At 41.1% G+C, this 18,855-nt stretch overlaps 1 protein-coding gene across 1 annotated transcript in view; it reads left to right on the top strand.

Annotated features, from left to right (window-relative positions):
- LOC149458576 (ficolin-2-like) overlaps nucleotides 1-15,553 on the top strand; it is a 28,220-nt gene extending 12,667 nt beyond the window's left edge. Inside the window, exons 4-8 of the mRNA XM_089682057.1 lie at nucleotides 2,553-2,591; nucleotides 4,461-4,585; nucleotides 8,843-8,972; nucleotides 11,840-11,974; nucleotides 15,053-15,553. Of these exons, the coding sequence (XP_089538183.1) occupies nucleotides 2,553-2,591; nucleotides 4,461-4,585; nucleotides 8,843-8,972; nucleotides 11,840-11,974; nucleotides 15,053-15,300 (677 nt within the window). The 3' untranslated portion in view covers nucleotides 15,301-15,553. The remainder of the gene's footprint in view (nucleotides 1-2,552; nucleotides 2,592-4,460; nucleotides 4,586-8,842; nucleotides 8,973-11,839; nucleotides 11,975-15,052) is intronic.
- The last annotated feature ends 3,302 nt before the right edge of the window (nucleotides 15,554-18,855 follow it).

Here is an 18,855-nt window from a genome sequence, read left to right as displayed (position 1 = left end):
TACCAGACTCTTTAGGTTTTTTTTTCTTTCCGCAGATTGACAGGTGTCAGGTTTCGTGATTGACATAGATCTGCATCGCTGGACAATGTGATTGATGGAAGATATACATCAATTTAAAAAAAAAAAATAGGAAAGGACTTGTCAAAAATGTATGTGTGTTTATTTACACTTTATTTTTATTTTTTTGTGACTGAGTAAGGGTACTATGCACCCAATTCTGCCTCCAGCAGAGAAATTCATTATACTGTCTTCCCTTAAATTTGGCCACTAGATGGAGCCTGGAAAAAAAATTTCTGTTTTACAAAAGTTAGAAACAGTTTAGCTTTAAGAACTCCCATCATCCATCATTTTAAGAAAAGGAAACAGGCGCATCCTGGGAGCTCAGACTCCATCTTAAGAACTGGGGAAAAGCAACCAAGCCATCAATGCAGCACATGTCCATAGACTAAACCTACATCACGTACAGGCATCATCGCTGGTGAGCATGGACTTATCTGCAGCCTAGTTTTTTCACTTTGTTTTTTATAACATTGATTGCATGTACTTCTTATCTGACTTCCCCATAGTTTTACCCACCCTGTTTTGTTAATAAAGCATCAAGATTACATTCGGTCTGGTTTATTGCAGAATAGGAGGGTTTAGCTGCATGTTGAGTTTCACTCTGGGAAACATGTTGCGAGGACAGAACACAACCTTTACTCATTCACACTGGGGATGCCAGCATCTGGGTGCCCCCTTATTGTCAAAGTAGGCTTGCAAATTTTGATAAGCTCCACCTGCAGACCCCCACAACCACTCAGCTAGCATTGTGGGGAAGAGGCTCTTCCTCATCATCTTGGGGATAAGGTACTTTTGTCAGGGGAGTCCCTGGCTAAGTATCCCCCATGTTGAGGGCATGCAGCCTGGTATGATTCAGAAAAGCGGGGGGAGGTCAGGGCACACTCACCATCCCTTTTCCTGGACTTCTAGCTCAGATAAGGATCCAGTATGGATGGGGGGACCTCATGATTTGATTTTCTTCATTTTTGTGAGGAATTCCCCTATAAAAAAGTACCAGAGTGTAAGAGAAAGGATGAGACCCGAAGAGCCTGATATGAATCAAGGGGTAACCCCTGCACCGTTTTCCCCTTTTTTTTGTGGGGGTCCCCCATCAACCTTTATTTGTACAAAAAAGATCTGGTATAGATGAATGGAATCCCTGGCCTTTCTGTTTGCAAACAAAATAAATCACCTGAAGCTGCCATTTTGCTGGCAATTCAAACTTTTTTCCGGCTCCCATTGACTGCATTTGGGTTTGGATTCGACAACGTGCGTTCAGACCTGTGGCAGACCTGTAACATTGACAGATATGCATAGTAGCTCCTGATATTTGCACAGCGTGCCTACAATTCATTGGTCAGCCCATGACACCACAGGCTTACATGCTCATTGCACAGCCCTGTTGGAAGTGGACAGAGTTATTATTGTACAATTACTATATCCCTACAGAGAAGTAAATGGTTTTCATGGCAGATTACTAACCAGGCAACATTGTCTATAGTTAAATCTTTCCCCAAAACACTATACCTGCATGTATCAAAGAAGCCAACACTTTTGATGATCAATACTGATTCAGGAGAGCCCAGTATTCAGGATTCCCATCTGGAACTAGTAAACGTGTATCTCTAGGAAAATACTTTTTTAAATTTAATTTAAATTTTTTTTTCAGCTTAGACCCTTTGAAGTTTTGATTGCTCTCTGTGTCCCCATTGAGGACATTCATCCTTCTATTTGTACTGGTGACCATTGTCACCAAGAAAGAAAAGGTTAGGGGAAATCCAAAAATTTAGAGTTGGCCCCATAACAAGAGGTGAGGAGAAACCTGTCAATGGGGACAGCTGTCCAAGAAGGGATGTCACCTTGACGTGGCAGGTTCCCACTAATTTCCTGTTGTGTCTCTGGCACAGGAAGTGAAGGGAAATTTCCACAATGGTGCACAGACAGTAAAAATAATCTCAACCTTCCCTACTCAGTCTGAAACAAAAAGAAAGTGTTGGCTACATACAATTTAAATTGGTTGTAAATGATTTTGCATGAAGGTAGAAAACCTTTAGTATGCAGATCTCCCCCAGCCTCCCCCCCCCCAATACTTACCTGAGCCCGATCCTGATCCAGCAATGTGTTTGAGAGCAGCTGTTCTCCCAGCTCCTCATTGGCTCCTGCCAATTAAAGCCAGTGAGGAGAGAGTCTGGAGCTGAGTTGCGCTCAGTGTGTCAATGGATACACAGAGCCGGCTCAGGAGCAAGCATGCACAAGTTCCTCCATTGCAAGGGACTTGATATGAGGGCACTAGGCAGAGGGAGGAGACCGGAGCGCCAGTGGGGGAGGCAAGAAGAGGAGGATTGGGGCTGCTTTGTGCAAAACCATTGCACAGTGCAGGTGAATATAACATGTTTGTATTTCTAAAAACTAAAAACTGAGCCTTTAGCTTCACTTTAAGTATTAGGAGGAGAGAGTAATATAGTGTATGCGAAGAATGCTGTATCCAACTCACCAAATTCTGTCTTCACTAGGAGAGAAAGGAGACATGGGCGCTCCAGACCGAGGATATGGTGAGTCATGGGAATATTATTCTGGGAGATAACAAACTGTTTGGTATTCTTCTCTCTATGTAGACATTGGTTCACCACAAGGGCCATTCTCACTGTGTGTTAAGGAGATGGTATTGTCTCCGGTGGCTCCTTCTAAAAAAAAGTTAGAGTGGTCTGCCTGCAGCAGCTCTTGAGGGCACTTTAGATACAGTGCAGGAAGGCAGAATCTGAACCATGCACAGCTTTTCTAATGTCTGCAAGGGCACATGTACACTTACATTGGTCCCTGAAAAGCAGCTCTATGTTAGCCTATGTGTCCATGCACATTAGGGAGCTTACAGGAATATTTTCAGCGGAGCGTTTAGAGGCAAAAAACCCCCCCCTCAATATTACGTTTTTGAAAGTTGCTTTTGAGCAGAAAAAATGCTTACAGCTTATAAACATGCCCAATCATGGCGTTTAGGAGTGTTTGGAGTTTTCAAGTGTAAATTGATTATAGTGAAAAATGAGGAGAGTGGAATGTTTTGGAAAAAAAATGCTTGTAAAAGCAAATGCCCATAAAAATGCTCATAAACGTTTGTGCAACATAAGCCACTATGAGCATTTTTTATGCCGCTTTTTCTAACAGAGGTCCTGACAGTTTTTTACCCCTAGTGTGCATGGACCCTTCAAAAATATAAATGTAATTATGACTAAAGATATGCAATAATTTGTGTCTTTTATATCTGCCTAAAGTTCAGCTTTAATGTGTACCTAAAGCCAAGACCTATTCTCTTGCAAAAGAAAAGCTATCTGCTGGAGAATGTCACCATCTGTCATGTACCTGGTGGAGGCCGAGTTAACGGGAAGGCCCCTTACACCTCCTGTCCTGTTTCTCCTGAAGATGGTGACAGGATATAACAGGGCATGGAGTGGCAGGGGTCTCTGGTTGAAGATCCTGGATGGCAGACACTTGCAGTAGGTGCCAAGCAGAAGGCAGGCTGGTGGACTGGCAGAGACACAGCAGCAGGAGCAGAACAGCAGACAGCAAGCAAGTGGGCAAGCAGGTAGATGCAGGATCTCGGGTGGTCAGGCAAGCAGACGTTGGTAGCACCCGTGCAGTAGGGGTATAGAATTGGGACCAGAGGCAGAGTAAGGGTCAGGCTAGAGTTGACAAGAGGTGAGCACAGAAGGTACCAGAGCAGTAGGCAAAAGGCAGAGTCAGGTCATTAACTGGTGTCAGCAACACGGTATCAGGAATGAGCAAACTCAAGCAGGCTGGGTAGACACAGGAGTTAGCATGGGATCAGGTCACAGGCGGTAGAAGCTGATGACCACTCAGCAATCCTTTAGTCACAAATGCAGCTATAAAAAGGCAAGTGGGCACCAAATACTTACGCTTGCTCACCCTAATGCACATGCTCAAGTTAGGGCACATCTAGTTCTCACTATAGAAGTTCTTTTATGCGCATGTGCATATCTTCAGATGCGCATAAGATTTCCCTGACACCATCTTTGATTGTCCTGGTGACTGGCACTTGAACAAAAATTGGTAAGAAATCCAAAGTTTTACAGTTTTCACCAGAACAAGCGGTGAGGGGAAAACTTCCGAAGGGACACTCTGATGACAACCATGTAATAGGGGACTTCCTCTCACTTTAGAAATATTTACTCTCAGTTCCCGTTATGCCTTCAAGACAGGAAGTGAAGGGAAATCTCCCTAAGTGGACACATACAGAACATAACAAAATAAGTGATGTGGGTTTTAGACAATTCTACTCTATGCTTTGGTTTTAGATACTCTTTAATAAACATCCCATTGTCCTTCAGGTATTGAAATACTCTTCATGATCTGTATGCCTTTTCTTACCCTAAGCCGCACTCGCTCACACGATTGTATTTCTCCTGTAGCTGCACGGAACTGCAAAGAACTGCTGAACCTGGGCCCCTTCCTCAGTGGCTGGTACACCATATATGCTGGAGAGAAGTCAATTAAAGTCTTCTGTGACATGGACACAGAAGGAGGAGGATGGATCGTAAGTTTTTAAATGCCAGTCAGAGAAACTCCATTTTACAATCAACCTGAATATAGAATTAGGGACATTGATCAAAAATCGCATTCGTAGCGATCGCATGATAATCTATTCGTTAGTACACAGCTTTCGAGAGCCGATCACAACATTTCATTTGAAATTATAAGAAGGGACAAGCACAAAAAATTTCCTTGTAAGATAACATAATTAATGACTTTCATTTAATCAGTACAGTATTCATCTGTAAAAAATCAAGTGACCAAGATCAGGATCGATAAACATGCTTTTTGTTTGAAAAGCATAAATTTGTCTGAAAATTTGATTTTCAGAGATACGGATGTATATGAATCTCCGAATGGACATAGTAACAAATGTCAATGAATCAGAAAAAAGTTATAACGAAATGAAAGAATGCATTCGTTTCATTCAGATAACATCACATGATTTGATAGTAGTTTGGTCCAATGAGGAAATTATAGGCCATGGGGAAATGAGTAAATTTGTGATTTTAATAGAATTTGTAATTGTCACAGTCAGTCAGTTCAGTTCCACAATCTAACGCAATTCTTAGGTTTGAAAAATTCAGGGCTGCCAAATTTTGTATTATTTATTCCGTCTGAAAATATTGAATCCTTCCGAATAGTTTTGATATATGAATATCGAATCCATCTGAAATATATAGCAACCAAAAAATGCAAGACTCCACTGGGACCATCTAATATATGAAACGAATGCCAGATGTGATGACACGAATCCTGAAAACAAATCAGTTCAACATATCGAATATGAAGAAACAAAATTCTTCCATGAATGAATGCATCTGAGATGAAACAAAATTTGGAGTGCACATGTCTTGTGATTGGAAACATGAAAACAACCCAGAAGGAAAAAGGGCAATGAAAACCTTTTTTGTATACAACGAAATTGCTCCTAAATATGAAAAAATATCATTTTCAAGATATAAATATACATAAAATGCAGTGATAATCATATTACTACAATGTGGTAATTATCTGCAGAAGGGTCACATTACATGTACATGACATCACTTCCAATTAAACGCTGGTATGTTGCTATGCATATGGGAAGTTGTATTGGATCTGTACAAGAATTTTTGTATGCATAGTAGAACTCCTGTATTTGATATAGTATATACACTGTTCAAAAACATTAAAGAAACACTTTTTAATCAGAATATAGCATCAAGTCAATTAAACTCCTGGGATATAGATCTGGTCAGTTAAGTAGCAGAGCGGGTTGTTAATCAGTTTCAGCTGCTTTGGTGTTAATGAAATAAACAACAGGTGCACTAGATGGGCAACAATGAGATGACCCCCAAAACAGGAATGATTTTACAGGTGGAAGCCACTGACATTTTTTCCCTACTCATCTTTTCTGGCTAGTTTGTCATTTGGCTAGGGTCAGTGTCACTATTGGTAGCATGAGATCCTACAGAGGTTGCACAGGCCCTCCTCCAGGATGTCACATCAATACGTGCCATTGCCAAAAGGTTTGCTGTGTCTCCCAGCACAGTCCCAAGAGCATGGAAGAGATTGCAGGAGACAGGCAGTTACTCTAGGGGAACTGAACAGGGCCTTAACCCATCAGCAGGACCGGTATCTGCTCCTTTGTGAAAGGAGGAACAGGATGAGCATTTCCAAAGCCCTACAAAATGACCTCTAGCAGGCCAATGGTGTGAATGTCTCTGGCCAATCAGAAACAGATTTCATGAGGGTGGCCTAAGGGCCTGACATCCTCTAGTGGTCCCTTTGCTCACTGCCCAGCACCATAGAGCTCAATTGGCATTTGCCATTGAACACCAGAATTGGCAGGTCCACCACTGGCGCCCTATTCTTTTCACAGATGAGAGCAGGTTCACCCTAAGCACATGTGATAGACATGAGAGGGTCCAGAGAAGCCGTGGAGAATGTTCTGCTGCCTGTAATATCGTTCAGCATGACTGTTTTGGTGGTGGGTCAGTGATGGTTTGGGGAGGCATATCCATGGAGGGATGCACAGACCTCTACAGGCTAGACAATGGCATCCTGACAGCCATTAGGTATCGGGATGAAATCCTTGGACCCACTGTCAGACCGTACGCTGGTGCAATGGGCCCTGGGTTCCTCCTGGTGCATGACAATGCCCGGCCTCATGTGGCGAGAGTAGTTGGTTCCTGGAGGATAAAGGAATTGAAACCATTGAATGGCCCCCACTCTCTCCTGACCTAAATCAAATAGAACACCTCTGGGATATCATGTTTCAGTCCATCCAATACTGCCAGGTTGCACCTCAGACTGTCCAGGAGCTCAGTAATGCCCTGGTCCAGATTTGGGAGGAAATACCCCAGGATACCATCTGTCGTCTCATTAGGAGCATGCCCAAATGTTGTCAGGCATAATTACTAGCACGTGGGGGCCATACAAACTACTGAGTACCATTCTGAGTTGCTGCAATGAAATTTCAGCAAAATGGACTAGCCTGACACATAATTTTTTCACTTTGATTTTTGGGGTTTCTTTGAATTCAGCCCTCTGTAGGTTGATACTTTTCATTTCCATCAAATGATGGGGCATCCTGACATTGCTAACACATTACCCGTCCATATCAGTATAAATATACAGCATGATATTTTTCCCTATTGAGATCTGATTTTCAAAGTGATCCTTTAATTTTTTTGAGCAGTGAATATAGTAGCATACAAAAAACCACAAACAATCATTCATCCAATTTTCTCACCGTGTGTACTAGGCATTAGTCTGCTCCAGCTGTTAACACCACATCCAAGATGGCTTTTGGGTTGGTTGAATGGCCAGATCACACATTTGGCTGCATGAAATTATGTTTTTTTCTTTTGGCAGAAAAAATAGTTCACATATAACTAGTGCAAAATGTATTATGTCAGACAAAGAGGCTCATATACTTTTCCTATACTGTTGATTCACTCAGTCCAATTCATGATGAAGCCTAAACAAGACCCTTCAGGGGTTTGTTTTACCTGCATGCTGATGAATGGATAAACTGCTGGTGCTGCTGAATGGATAAACTGAACAACTTACAACTGGAGAGATCTACTGCAGATAAAAAAAATGATATATATAACTTAGGTAGGGTTGCTACCTTATCCCTTTAAAACCAAACACATACAGTATTAGTTACATAGGTTCTGTGACTGATTAAGGTGCAAATTAAACTCACCTATTGCCTTATCTGCATTAAATTAGCCTCAGAACCTGTGTAATTAATATGTGTTCAGTTTTAAAGGGATGAGGTGGCAACCCTAAACCTAGGTGATCTTTAACATATCACTTATCAATCAGTGTGCTGGCCAGGAGTGACCTGATAGAACTTCTCATACTGCTGGCCAGGTCAGTTCTAACAGTGAAAGTAGTCCCTGTTCTCATTAGAACCTTCTTAGTTTCCATCATATATACTAAGAGGAAGATTTACTAAAACTGGAACACTCATAAACTGGCGCAGCTGTGCTTGGTAGGCAATCAGCTTCAAATTTCTGCTTGTTAAATTAAGCTTTGACAATAAAACCTGAAAGCTGATTGGTATATATGCAGAGCTGCTCCAGATTTTGCACTCTCCAGATGTAGTAAATCTCCCCGTATATGATAACATAGAGATTGGTGCTTTTACAGTGTGTGTGACAACGATGAGACGTATGTCAAAATTGCCTCAAAATTTCCACTCACCTGCTCGCATTTGGCGAGTGAAATACACACCAAATTGAACATGTGCAGAGTTACTCCACACGATATGTCTTATCAGGAGATAAGAGGGGGACACTGGAAAAAGGGGGGGATCAGAGAAGTCAGGATCAAACAGCCTTTTTACACAATGCAGAGGATTAACCCCTTAGATTCCACAGTGAGTATAACAAGCATGCATTACTACATATACAGACTGATTTTACTGTTGTGGGTTTATTAACACTTTGAGGCCTGACTAGTAGCTCAAGACTTGACATTTTGAGCTCTGATTGACATAAATTGTAATTACATTTTATTGTACACATCTATAACACTGCTATGCAGTAACTTAGCAGAGCTATTTAATCCAGACTAGTCACACAGAATAGAACTGTGAAGGTTCTTGTGTATCCAGGTCATGGGATAGTGAGTAGTAGTCAACTGTATCTAATTCTAGCCCAGCTACAATAGCTTACCTTATTCATCATCAGTCAACTTTCTTGTATCCTGACATTTGCCACTAGTACCATCATCATTTTACCTTGTGATTTATTTAAACTTTTAGGTGTTCCAGAGGCGGTATGATGGCACAGTGAATTTTTTTAGAGACTGGAAGGACTACAAGAGAGGGTTTGGCAATCAACTGAGTGAATTCTGGCTGGGGAATGATAATATCCATCTGCTGACAGCATCTGGTAATTGATATGTTCATTCTCTCGAGTCAGGTTTGGGGGGTCCTCTTGAGTCAGGTTTGGGGGTCCTCTCGAGTCAGGTTGGGGGGCCTTTCATATGAGATAGTGAGTCCAAATTGATAAAGAAAGGTGCATTTATGACACTGCAGTGGAGATAATATAGCATACAAAAGTTAATCTCGTTTGAGATGGACCAATATATATCTGAACTCTTAAAATTAAACTGATACATATATAGTTATAAGGTCCAGGCGTGATCGTATAAGGTCCAGGCGTGATCGTATAAGGTCCAGGCGTGTTCGTATAAGGTCCGGGCGTGTTCGTATAAGGTCTAGGAGTGTTCGTATAAGGTCCAGGCGTGTTCGTATAAGGTCCGGGAGTGTTCGTATAAGGTCCAGGCGTGATCATATAAGGTCCAGGCGTGTTCGTATAAGGTCCAGGCGTGTTCGTATAAGGTCCGGGCGTGTTCGTATAAGGTCTAGGAGTGTTCGTATAAGGTCCAGGCGTGTTCGTATAAGGTCCGGGCGTGATCGTATAAGGTCTAGGAGTGTTCGTATAAGGTCCGGGCGTGATCGTATAAGGTCCAGGCGTGATCGTATAAGGTCTAGGAGTGTTCGTATAAGGTCCGGGCATGATCGTATAAGGTCCAGGCGTGATCGTATAAGGTCCAGGCGTGATCGTATAAGGTCCAGGCGTGATCGTATAAGGTCCGGGCGTGTTCGTATAAGGTCCGGGCGTGATCGTATAAGGTCCAGGCGTGATCGTATAAGGTCCGGGCGTGATCGTATAAGGTCCGGGCATGATCGTATAAGGTCCAAGCATGTTCATATAAGGTCCAGGATTGTTTGTATAAGGTCCAGGTGTGATCGTATAAGGTCCAGGATTATTTGTATAAGTTCCAAGCGTGTTCATATAAGGTCCAGGATTGTTTTTATAAGGTCCAGGATTGTTTGTATAAGGTCCGGGAGTGATCGTATAAGGTCCGGGCGTTTTCTTATAAGGTCCGGGCGTATTCTTATAGGGTCCGGGCGTGTTCTTATAAGGTCCGGGCATGTTCTTATAAGGTCCAGGCATGATTGTATAAGGTCCAAGCATGTTCGTATAAGGTCCAGGATTGTTTGTATAAGGTCCAGGATTGTTTGTATAAGGTCCAGGCATGATCTTATAAGGTCCGGGCGTGATCGTATAAGGTCCAGGCATGATCGTATAAGGTCCAAGCATGTTCGTATAAGGTCCAAGCATGTTCGTATAAGGTCCAGGATTGTTTGTATAAGGTCCAGGATTGTTTGTATAAGGTCCAGGATTTTTTGTATAAGGTCCAGGCATGATCTTATAAGGTCCGGGCGTGATCGTATATGGTCCGGGCGTGAACGTATAAGGTCCGGGCGTGATCGTATATGGTCCGGGCGTGAACGTATAAGGTCCGGGCGTGATCTTAAAAGGTCCAGGCATGTTCGTATAAGGTCCGGGCGTGATCGTATAAGGTCAGAGCGTGTTCTTATAAGGTCCGGGCGTGTTCATATAAGATCCAGGTGTGTTTGTATAGTTTCTAGTCCAATCAAATCCTTATATGCTTACCAGCAAGCTCAGAGTTAAGTGGTCGTTAATATCACGTGACTAGTCCAGAATAGAGACTTGTGGTCATCCATCATGACAATTGCTGGTTCAAACTGGTTTGACCACAAGATGCTTTTCTTAACCTTGAAAGAGGAAGATAGCCTCTTGGATGCTTACGTCACAGGCACAAACTTCAAACCATATCTCCTGAGTAGAAGAAAAGGCAAATTCATTAAAAGCTCTTTTAGGAGAAATGACAGTATATATGTTTACAAGAACCTTCATTCTTTGACCCCCTATATTTCTACGCAATCCTAAACCTCATCTTTCCCTTTTCCTGCAACCTGGGCACACTCCTATCCATATATGTACTAATACAATTATCGGGTATTTCCAAGAAATGAAACAAACCTGCTGTGTTGCCTGTATTTACCTAACTATCCACTGATGAGCTGCAGCAGTTGAGGGATTTCTAAGAGACCCATGGAAGAAGTTTTATAGCCAATCCATCCTAAAACCTACTTAAAAACTAAATGCAACAAAGCATAGTAACCATGTGGGAAGTTTAAAGTCCAATGTCAAGATTGTTATGACTATGGTCGGCATCATTCAATCCACTTCCCCTGAGTCCAAATCATCTTGGATCCATCCCAGCCTGTGACTGGACAGTGACAAGAGAAGCAGTACAATGATGATCATCTCTCTGTAACTCTGCTTTTTCCCCCAATCAGCATGCTTCTTATCAGCACATGGACTGATTTGCCCTTGTGCTGTTTCTTCCTCCAGTTCTGTTGTATAGTAGAGTGCAAGGGGCTGATACCAGGTCAAATCCAGTTCCTTACACTAAAAAATACTTTTAATGATGTATGAATCTTTACAACGCTGCATTCATTTGTGCCCATCTTTAAAATAAACATTTTCAAGACAAATGTTTTAGGATATGCACCAATGCCTTTCTCAGGATCTTTTTCAACCTACTAAAAAAAAAAAATCAAATTTTTCTAGCACAGATGCGCATTTTAAAATGAGTGGATAACATAGTTTTAAAAAAGTGACCGTTGCATACTTACCAATACTGCAGTTCCAAAACATGGCAGACGTTTTAGCCAATGGTTTTGCTTCTGCCCAGACCCCACCTACTTCAAGTGAATGCTCACCCCCTAGGAATTTAGAACTGTTCTGAGAATTCCAGAACTGGGAGAAAAATTAATTATCCACACAATCTTCTACTTGTGCATAGACGAGTTTAAGAAAATTTACCTATGTTTCTTGTAATCAAACAACTGTGGTTTTATTAATATGTTTCACTACAGGAACACATGAGTTTCGGGTTGACCTGGTTGATTATGAAAATAATTTCAGTTTTGCTGCTTATGCTTCATTTGCCATTTTGGGAGAAAAGGACAATTACAAGCTGGAGATTGGAGCTTATACTGGAGGCAGTGCAGGTAAATATCCTTTCAATTGAAAACTGAAAAAAACCCTAAAAACAGAAAAGGTATGTTGTTTTAAAGGTGGTATTGAAACAATCAAATGCACAAATACAAAGCTTAGAACATGAGTAGCTACTCATATACTGTATGTTACAACAGAGGATTCATCATTTAAGCGCTGTGCAAACTTGATGCTGTATAAATCCTATATAATATTTACAGAAGAAAAGAAAGTACATTATCTAGTTGTGATGGTCTTACAAGTTTGAGAAAATCCAGCTCATGATCTTGGAGGAGTCAATATAATCATTGATAAGGTGCTAGTTAGCAGAAAGGGAGAAGGTTAGACTCTGGTGTGTAACACTTCGCACACCTTTTCTTTTGTATTTAGCTCATTTAAATTGAATGTTCAATAGGACTTTTAGAGAGCAAGGAGTGCTTGGTAATAATTTGTATCAATTCCCACATTTAAAGTACAGCTCTTCTAATGTATATATGAGCATGCTCCAATCATCTTCATGACTGCACATGTTACATGTAGTGCTTACCCCCTCAGGAACCTCTAGTGATGATGGGTCTTCTGTTCTGCCACGACTCATAGAACCGATCAGTCCCCATTGACACACCCAGTTAGAGGTAGAGAATCACTTACACCTGGATACCTTAAGTTTTAGCAAGTCACAGCTATATAATAATGCATTGAAATTAGGCCACAGATTACCAGATGGCAAGTTATGTAAATTTATTATATAAAGCACAGTACAAGACTTGGCATCAAACGATAAAATATTTCAAAGTTGCAGAACTGAATAAAGTGAACACAGGCCTATAACAGAAAAGACTAACTTAACTGCAGCAGTGTTAAACCAAGTTTAAACTGAGATAACTATTAATGAGTGAAACTAGACTCAGGTAATGCAAGGATAAAATTCTTGAGTGCACTCTATCACAATACCACAATTATGGGTAAGTGTTCATTAGCAGGGTACCCCTAGAAGGTGATGTCTCATATACCTGGTGCCTTAATGCTAGCATTGGCTAATTTGCGGTGGGGCCCTTCTGTTGTAGGTGCACAAGAGTCTGTCTCTTTAAGAGTATGTGGTGTATAGCTGCAGGGCTACTAAGTGGAAAACAGTCTAAGCAGGACTGGGTGTAGCAAGGAGTTAAATGCAGTATCTCTTCTTACCACCCTTAGCAGGCAACAGGTCCAAATCCACATGCATGGCAGTTCCAGACTGAAGGTCCCAGAGGCTCTGTTTCTCAGCTCTGGCTCACCCACATGTAGTCTCTGGTAAGCTGCAGCAGTGGAACTATCCTTCCTCTGGTGCAAGCAGACAAGATCAGGCAGTAAGACCAGTAACACCCTCTATGTGGCACCTCTTCTTCCATACCAAGGTGGCATGTCCCACCGCAGGTCCTTTTGGCTTCGCTTGCAAAAGGCGGCCAGCATCCTGATTTTGGCTGGGAAAACACTATCTTGTCTCTCCTCCTCTGTTTCTAAATCCTGTCTCTTGTAGTTTAGAGGCTCTCAGTCCCCCATTCACTTGTACTGTGCTCTCCTTCTTATGAAGTCCCAGTGTCCTTTGTGGCAAGTGCATCCTCCCTGTTCAGAGCGTGGGGGGAAGCAGACAGATGTGGGGGGGGGGGGGGGATTGACTGCCCCGGGTACATATACTTCCCCAGAATGCAGTGATGGAGGAGAATGTTTACTAAAGACATCAGCTCCATATCATCTGTTGGTACTGCACCCACACATGTCTACTGCTCGCCATGTATGAACAATTGGCATGTGTGGACAGAAGGAACAAGAGAAGATTTATGTAATTAATATGTATAATGTAAATCTTTACGTATAATGTATCAGTGTTGTGTGACTAATGAGTGCTTTTGTTGCATGGATTGTGTTGGGTTAGTATGCTGGCACTTTAGGAGTACACAGCCCCACAATCCATACCCTCCTATGGGCCAAACTACTTACTACATTAAAATGAACCTGTCAGTTTGTCCAATAAGTGTAGAAAACAGATTTTCTGGATAGTCTACATTCTCTACTACTTCTTTGCTCCCACCCATTACACTCACTTACTGTAGCCCTGGGTGGAAAATCCTGTGTAAGCTCCATGTTGATCTGTGTTGGAGCTTACACAGTGATAAGAACCGTACCCCTTGTTCCGTCAGCTGACAGTAAGAATGAACTTGTTACTTTGCTCTAAATGGTCAACTGGACAGGAAGACTTGAAAACCCTTCAGGGAGAGGAAATTACATCATCTTGGCTAATATATTCCAAATTAAAGACACAGATACCCTCTGTAGGTTTTATCCGTTTTAGTCTTACATTTCTTTTCTAATCTAATGTATTAGAATTTACCTGACATGTCATAAAGCTAAATCCTTTTTTATATTTCCTTCTGTTTCTTGGACTTTAATTTTTTTTTATCTGTCAAGTCATGAAGTGGACCTTGCATCAAAATACAAGGTCCCCATATTTAGTAAAAACAAGTATATATAGCCAAAAAAATTAGGTGAAAAATGTATAAGATAATTACCGTAGGCAGGCTAAAGACGAGTCGAAAAGCAAACGTTTTGTTGATCGAAAAATGAAACATACGATTGTGCCATCATTTGTTTAATTTTTGAAACAAAATCCAGCATGTTGGATCAGTCACTTTCGATTGCGATGCGAAAATTGCATGTCACAGCTGGCACACTAATGATGCAAAAAACGAATGACCAAGAATTTTCGGTCAGTTTTTGACTCATCTATGGCCCTTATTTACAGTAGACCACAGTCACTCAACGTGGAGTCTTTTTTTTTTTTTTTTTTTTGTAATGTAACCTAGCAAATTTTAAATGATTAAGCACAAGACTACTATATAGCAAGATCTTGCAATTCATTCACATTGGGAAAACATTTTATCTAGGCTGGTATGAGCAACAATCACAATTGCATTCAAGTTGATATGAACATATTGTTAGCTATGAGATTTTCTGCTGGTGATCCCATGACCAACATCAGGCAACCTGAAAAGATTTCTGCAGAAGGTTGCAGATAGAATATAAACAAATGAATAGTACTCTTTCTTTATTTGCAGGTGACTCTCTTGGATATCATAACAACCGTCCCTTTAGTACAAAAGACAGGGACAATGATGAATACGGCAGCAACTGTGCAGCAGATTTTAAAGGTGCTTGGTGGCATGGAAAATGCCATAACTCCAACCTGAATGGGCTGTATTTGAGGGGAAAACATGACAGTTATGCAAATGGAGTGATTTGGGAGACGGGCAAGGGACAGCATTACTCATATAAAATCACAGAAATGAAGTTTAGGCCTGAGTAACCTGCAATATCTGAAGGAAGACTTCTTATCCATCAAACCATTCAGCTTTTTCCTTTTATTGTCCTGGTGTTGTATAGGATATTTAAAGAAAGATTATTATTGGTTGCTATGGATCAACAATTATTCCTGCAGGAAAAGTAATAAATAAGACTTTGTTACAATTAGCCCTGCTGAGCCCCATATACCTCCATTAAAGAAGAAAGTTGTATTTGACTAGTTTGTTTCAGTAATAAAAAGAACTGGCAAAACAAAACTCTGTGTGAATCTCTTTAATTTTATTATCAGTCTTTTATATAAAGAAGTGTGTGTTTTTTTTTTTTTTGCTGGAGACTGATTGCCTGGAAATGACTGGTGCTTAAAGTGGTATTAAAACCAAAAGCAAATATTTATTATATTTCAGCTTACCAATTTTTAGATGTGGTGGCTGCATTTGTTTTTCTTTTGTTTTAAGGACAACCCTTAAATGTGGCAGAGCCTGGGGAGTAGTGAGCAGTGTGGGGTGGAAGATGGATTGAGGAAATAAAAACAACAAAACTAAGCTCAAGGACTGTTTATTGACTCCAAGTGTACAAGGGTGGAAAATGTGTGTTGCCTGGCTATGCAAAGCTTAGGGGGACCCAATTAAAATCCATCGGCCCCTCAATGGGGTAGTGCTACATGTATATATAAATGGATATGGGGTGCTTAACTCTCAATTTTCTTGTGTTCTGGAAATGTTCAACAGCTTATTATTTGCCTCTAGAACAGGCAAAGAATTCAAGAATGGTTTCCAGGTGTCTATTGGGGTAAAACTTCTCAGAGCGATAAACATTTGATGAGAGATTCACCTATTGTATTACTCTTTAACTTTAGCCTGGAATAGCAAATTTACCATAAAACTCTAAGGACAGCATTTCCTAATAAGACGACAAAGAAAAAATGTCATTAGGAAATTAAATCTTTATCAGTTGGTACAAAGAATGTAATAAACTTTTTCTCAAAGACTGCAAACTGCACAAATTGCAATTACAATTATTGTCACTAGATGGCAACATTTTCACACTAACCATAAATGATCTGATTTTGAAATACCACCTGCCAATCAGATGTGTGCTAGATACCCCCACGGCATTGCTATCGTGCATGCAATTTTTTATTTTTGTTTGCTTTAGAGGTTTTAAACCAAAAAATAAAATATTGCAGTTTACCAATCTTTGCATATAGTGGTTGTGTTATTTTTTTAGACATTTTTCCCTTTTTTTAACTTGTGATCTGGCCAGTAACACACTTCACATTATAGGGTGTCTCCACTCTGCATGGAGAAGCAATGGAGACAGCAGCACTGACAATCTGGGGAAAGGGTAGATTAGATGTATGAGCATACTTAGATGGACTTGACTTGAATTAAAGCCAAACTCCAGATAACACATTTAGACAGTTACAGCAACATTTTTTTTTTCTTACAGGATAACATTTTGACATAAATTTATGAAAGCTGACCATTGTAAACATCCCTGTAAGCGATATATGGTTTTTCTAACTGCCATTTTGCTGGACAGCTCGGTCTGTTTAAGAAACTTGAAAAATAAAACACTCACTTGTGGGCAGGTGCAGTCTGTTTTCTCCACTGTAGGTGGCTCTCGACTGGAGCTGTATTGCAGCTGGAGAGGAAGTCAAGAGAAACTTGTTTTCTCTATATTTTCAGGATAAGTGTTCCAGTTGGCTACGCTACATCCAAGTGACCCTGGTGGCCATCTTGGGTCAAACAGAGTCTTTTTAAGTGCCTGCCCCCAGGTTTTGGTGCACATTTGCAAAGTGGCTAGAGCCAGGGACAGCACTACGGGTCTAGATTTATTAGAAGGGGTAAGGTAGAAATGTATGGAATATTTATATGTATTGTTATCTCTTCTTATGGAATTTTTTTGTAAAAAATGAAAAACTAATAAATATTTAAATTAAAAAAAAAAAAAAAAGCACTACGGGTCTACGTCTACACTTTTGCAAGCTCCCTCTTGGGTTGGACCAGCTAGGCCGCATTCCACCTCCCTCGGCAAGTGCTGTCTTCAGCTCGGGCTACTACTGCTGACTCCGCTGCATTGACTGTGAGTTTCTGGATGGGTGACCTCCCAACTGGGCTATTTAAGTTCTTCAATACACTGGTTTCTGCATTCCAGGCCTTGGTGTGCTTACGGCTGCCGCACCTCGCTGCGCCTAACCCACATACTGGCAGGATCACCAGGTGAAAATAAAGAGGGAAAAAAACAAAAAGAAAACTAATGCAGCCATCACATCTAAGAATTGGTAAGCTGCAATATGATACATTTTTGCTTTTGGGTTTAATACTGCTTTAAATACTCATAAAAGTCTAAGCTGAACACTCTAAATGATTTGTATTTATCAGTGTGTTGACAGTGTGGCACTTGACTCAACAAGAAAGTTTTGTGGGTTTTGCTTGCAGTTGATCCTCCTTTCTCACAGAAGGGTGAACTGAAACCAATTCGAGAATGAGGAGACTGGAAGTGTCTAACTGTTAGCAAATCAGGAGAGGAAACAGAGAAACAAATGAAATCCACAAGACATCAAATTAAACAGACAATTTAAGAGTTGAACCACATATTCTAAAATAATCTATTATTTATAGAAGCTTTAAAGCCGAACTGTCAGAAAGCAAAATACCTGCATGAGAGGTGTAGTGCTCATCCTCCTCAGGGACCACTGACACTATTCCCCGGTGTCCTACAATAGTACAGAGGCTGCTAGTCACAAGCACAGTTCAGGCACACCAACAATTCAGGCTCAGTCTAGTGGATATCTTTTTAGAATTTATTGCTGAATAACTTGAACAGGAGAGGGGTTTAGTGTTGCAGGATACTTCAAAACAATAATAGCAATAACAGAAAGACAGCTTCTCACTAATCTTCTTCAAGCAGCCTTTCCTGGAGGTAACAGGGGATGGCTAGTACAAGGTATATCTAAGAGTCCATAAAAGCAGTCTCAGTTCATAGAGCACTTAACTCCCTTCTAGCACTTGCACTCCCAAGAGTCCACAGCAAGGTCCCAGGAGTTGTCTGCCACCCAGCATTCACAGGTAGTTTCTCAGTGAGGGAGACAAAAGAACCTTCTCCAAATCAAGACTTCAAGAGAGTGACCTCCAGCAAGCATAATCCTTTAGAAATCTTCTCCAGGCCCTCAGTCCAGCACCTTCTGAAGCCCAGACTGCAATTTCTTACTTCGGAAGCTTTCTTGCAAGGGCAGCAGCCCTAGGAGAACTGGAACCCTTTCTGGAGAAGAAAGAACACTCTAGAGATGCGTTCCCAACATTTATCACCCCCCAGCCACATTCTAGACAGCTTCCAGAGAATGGCTGGGGTAATATTCATACTGGGCATTTGACTGTCCATGCCCTATACTTTGGAAACTTCTTCCAGAAACAGGTGAGAGAAATCAAACTTGCCTAAGCCCAGCTCTCTGAGGATGCTCCTCTTTACTTCACCAAAGATATTTCCCACTGTCTTCAGTCTCACCCCTGAAGTAGTGACAACCTGTTCTGTAGTGATGGTTGGTAGATAAAACGTT

Source organism: Staurois parvus, unplaced genomic scaffold, assembly GCF_062004578.1.
Source record: "Staurois parvus isolate SC_StPar_1 unplaced genomic scaffold, SC_StPar_1.0 ptg000283l, whole genome shotgun sequence".
Lineage (NCBI taxonomy): Eukaryota > Metazoa > Chordata > Amphibia > Anura > Ranidae > Staurois > Staurois parvus.
Note: the sequence above shows the minus strand (reverse complement) of the source record. Positions and strands in the feature narration are given on the sequence as shown.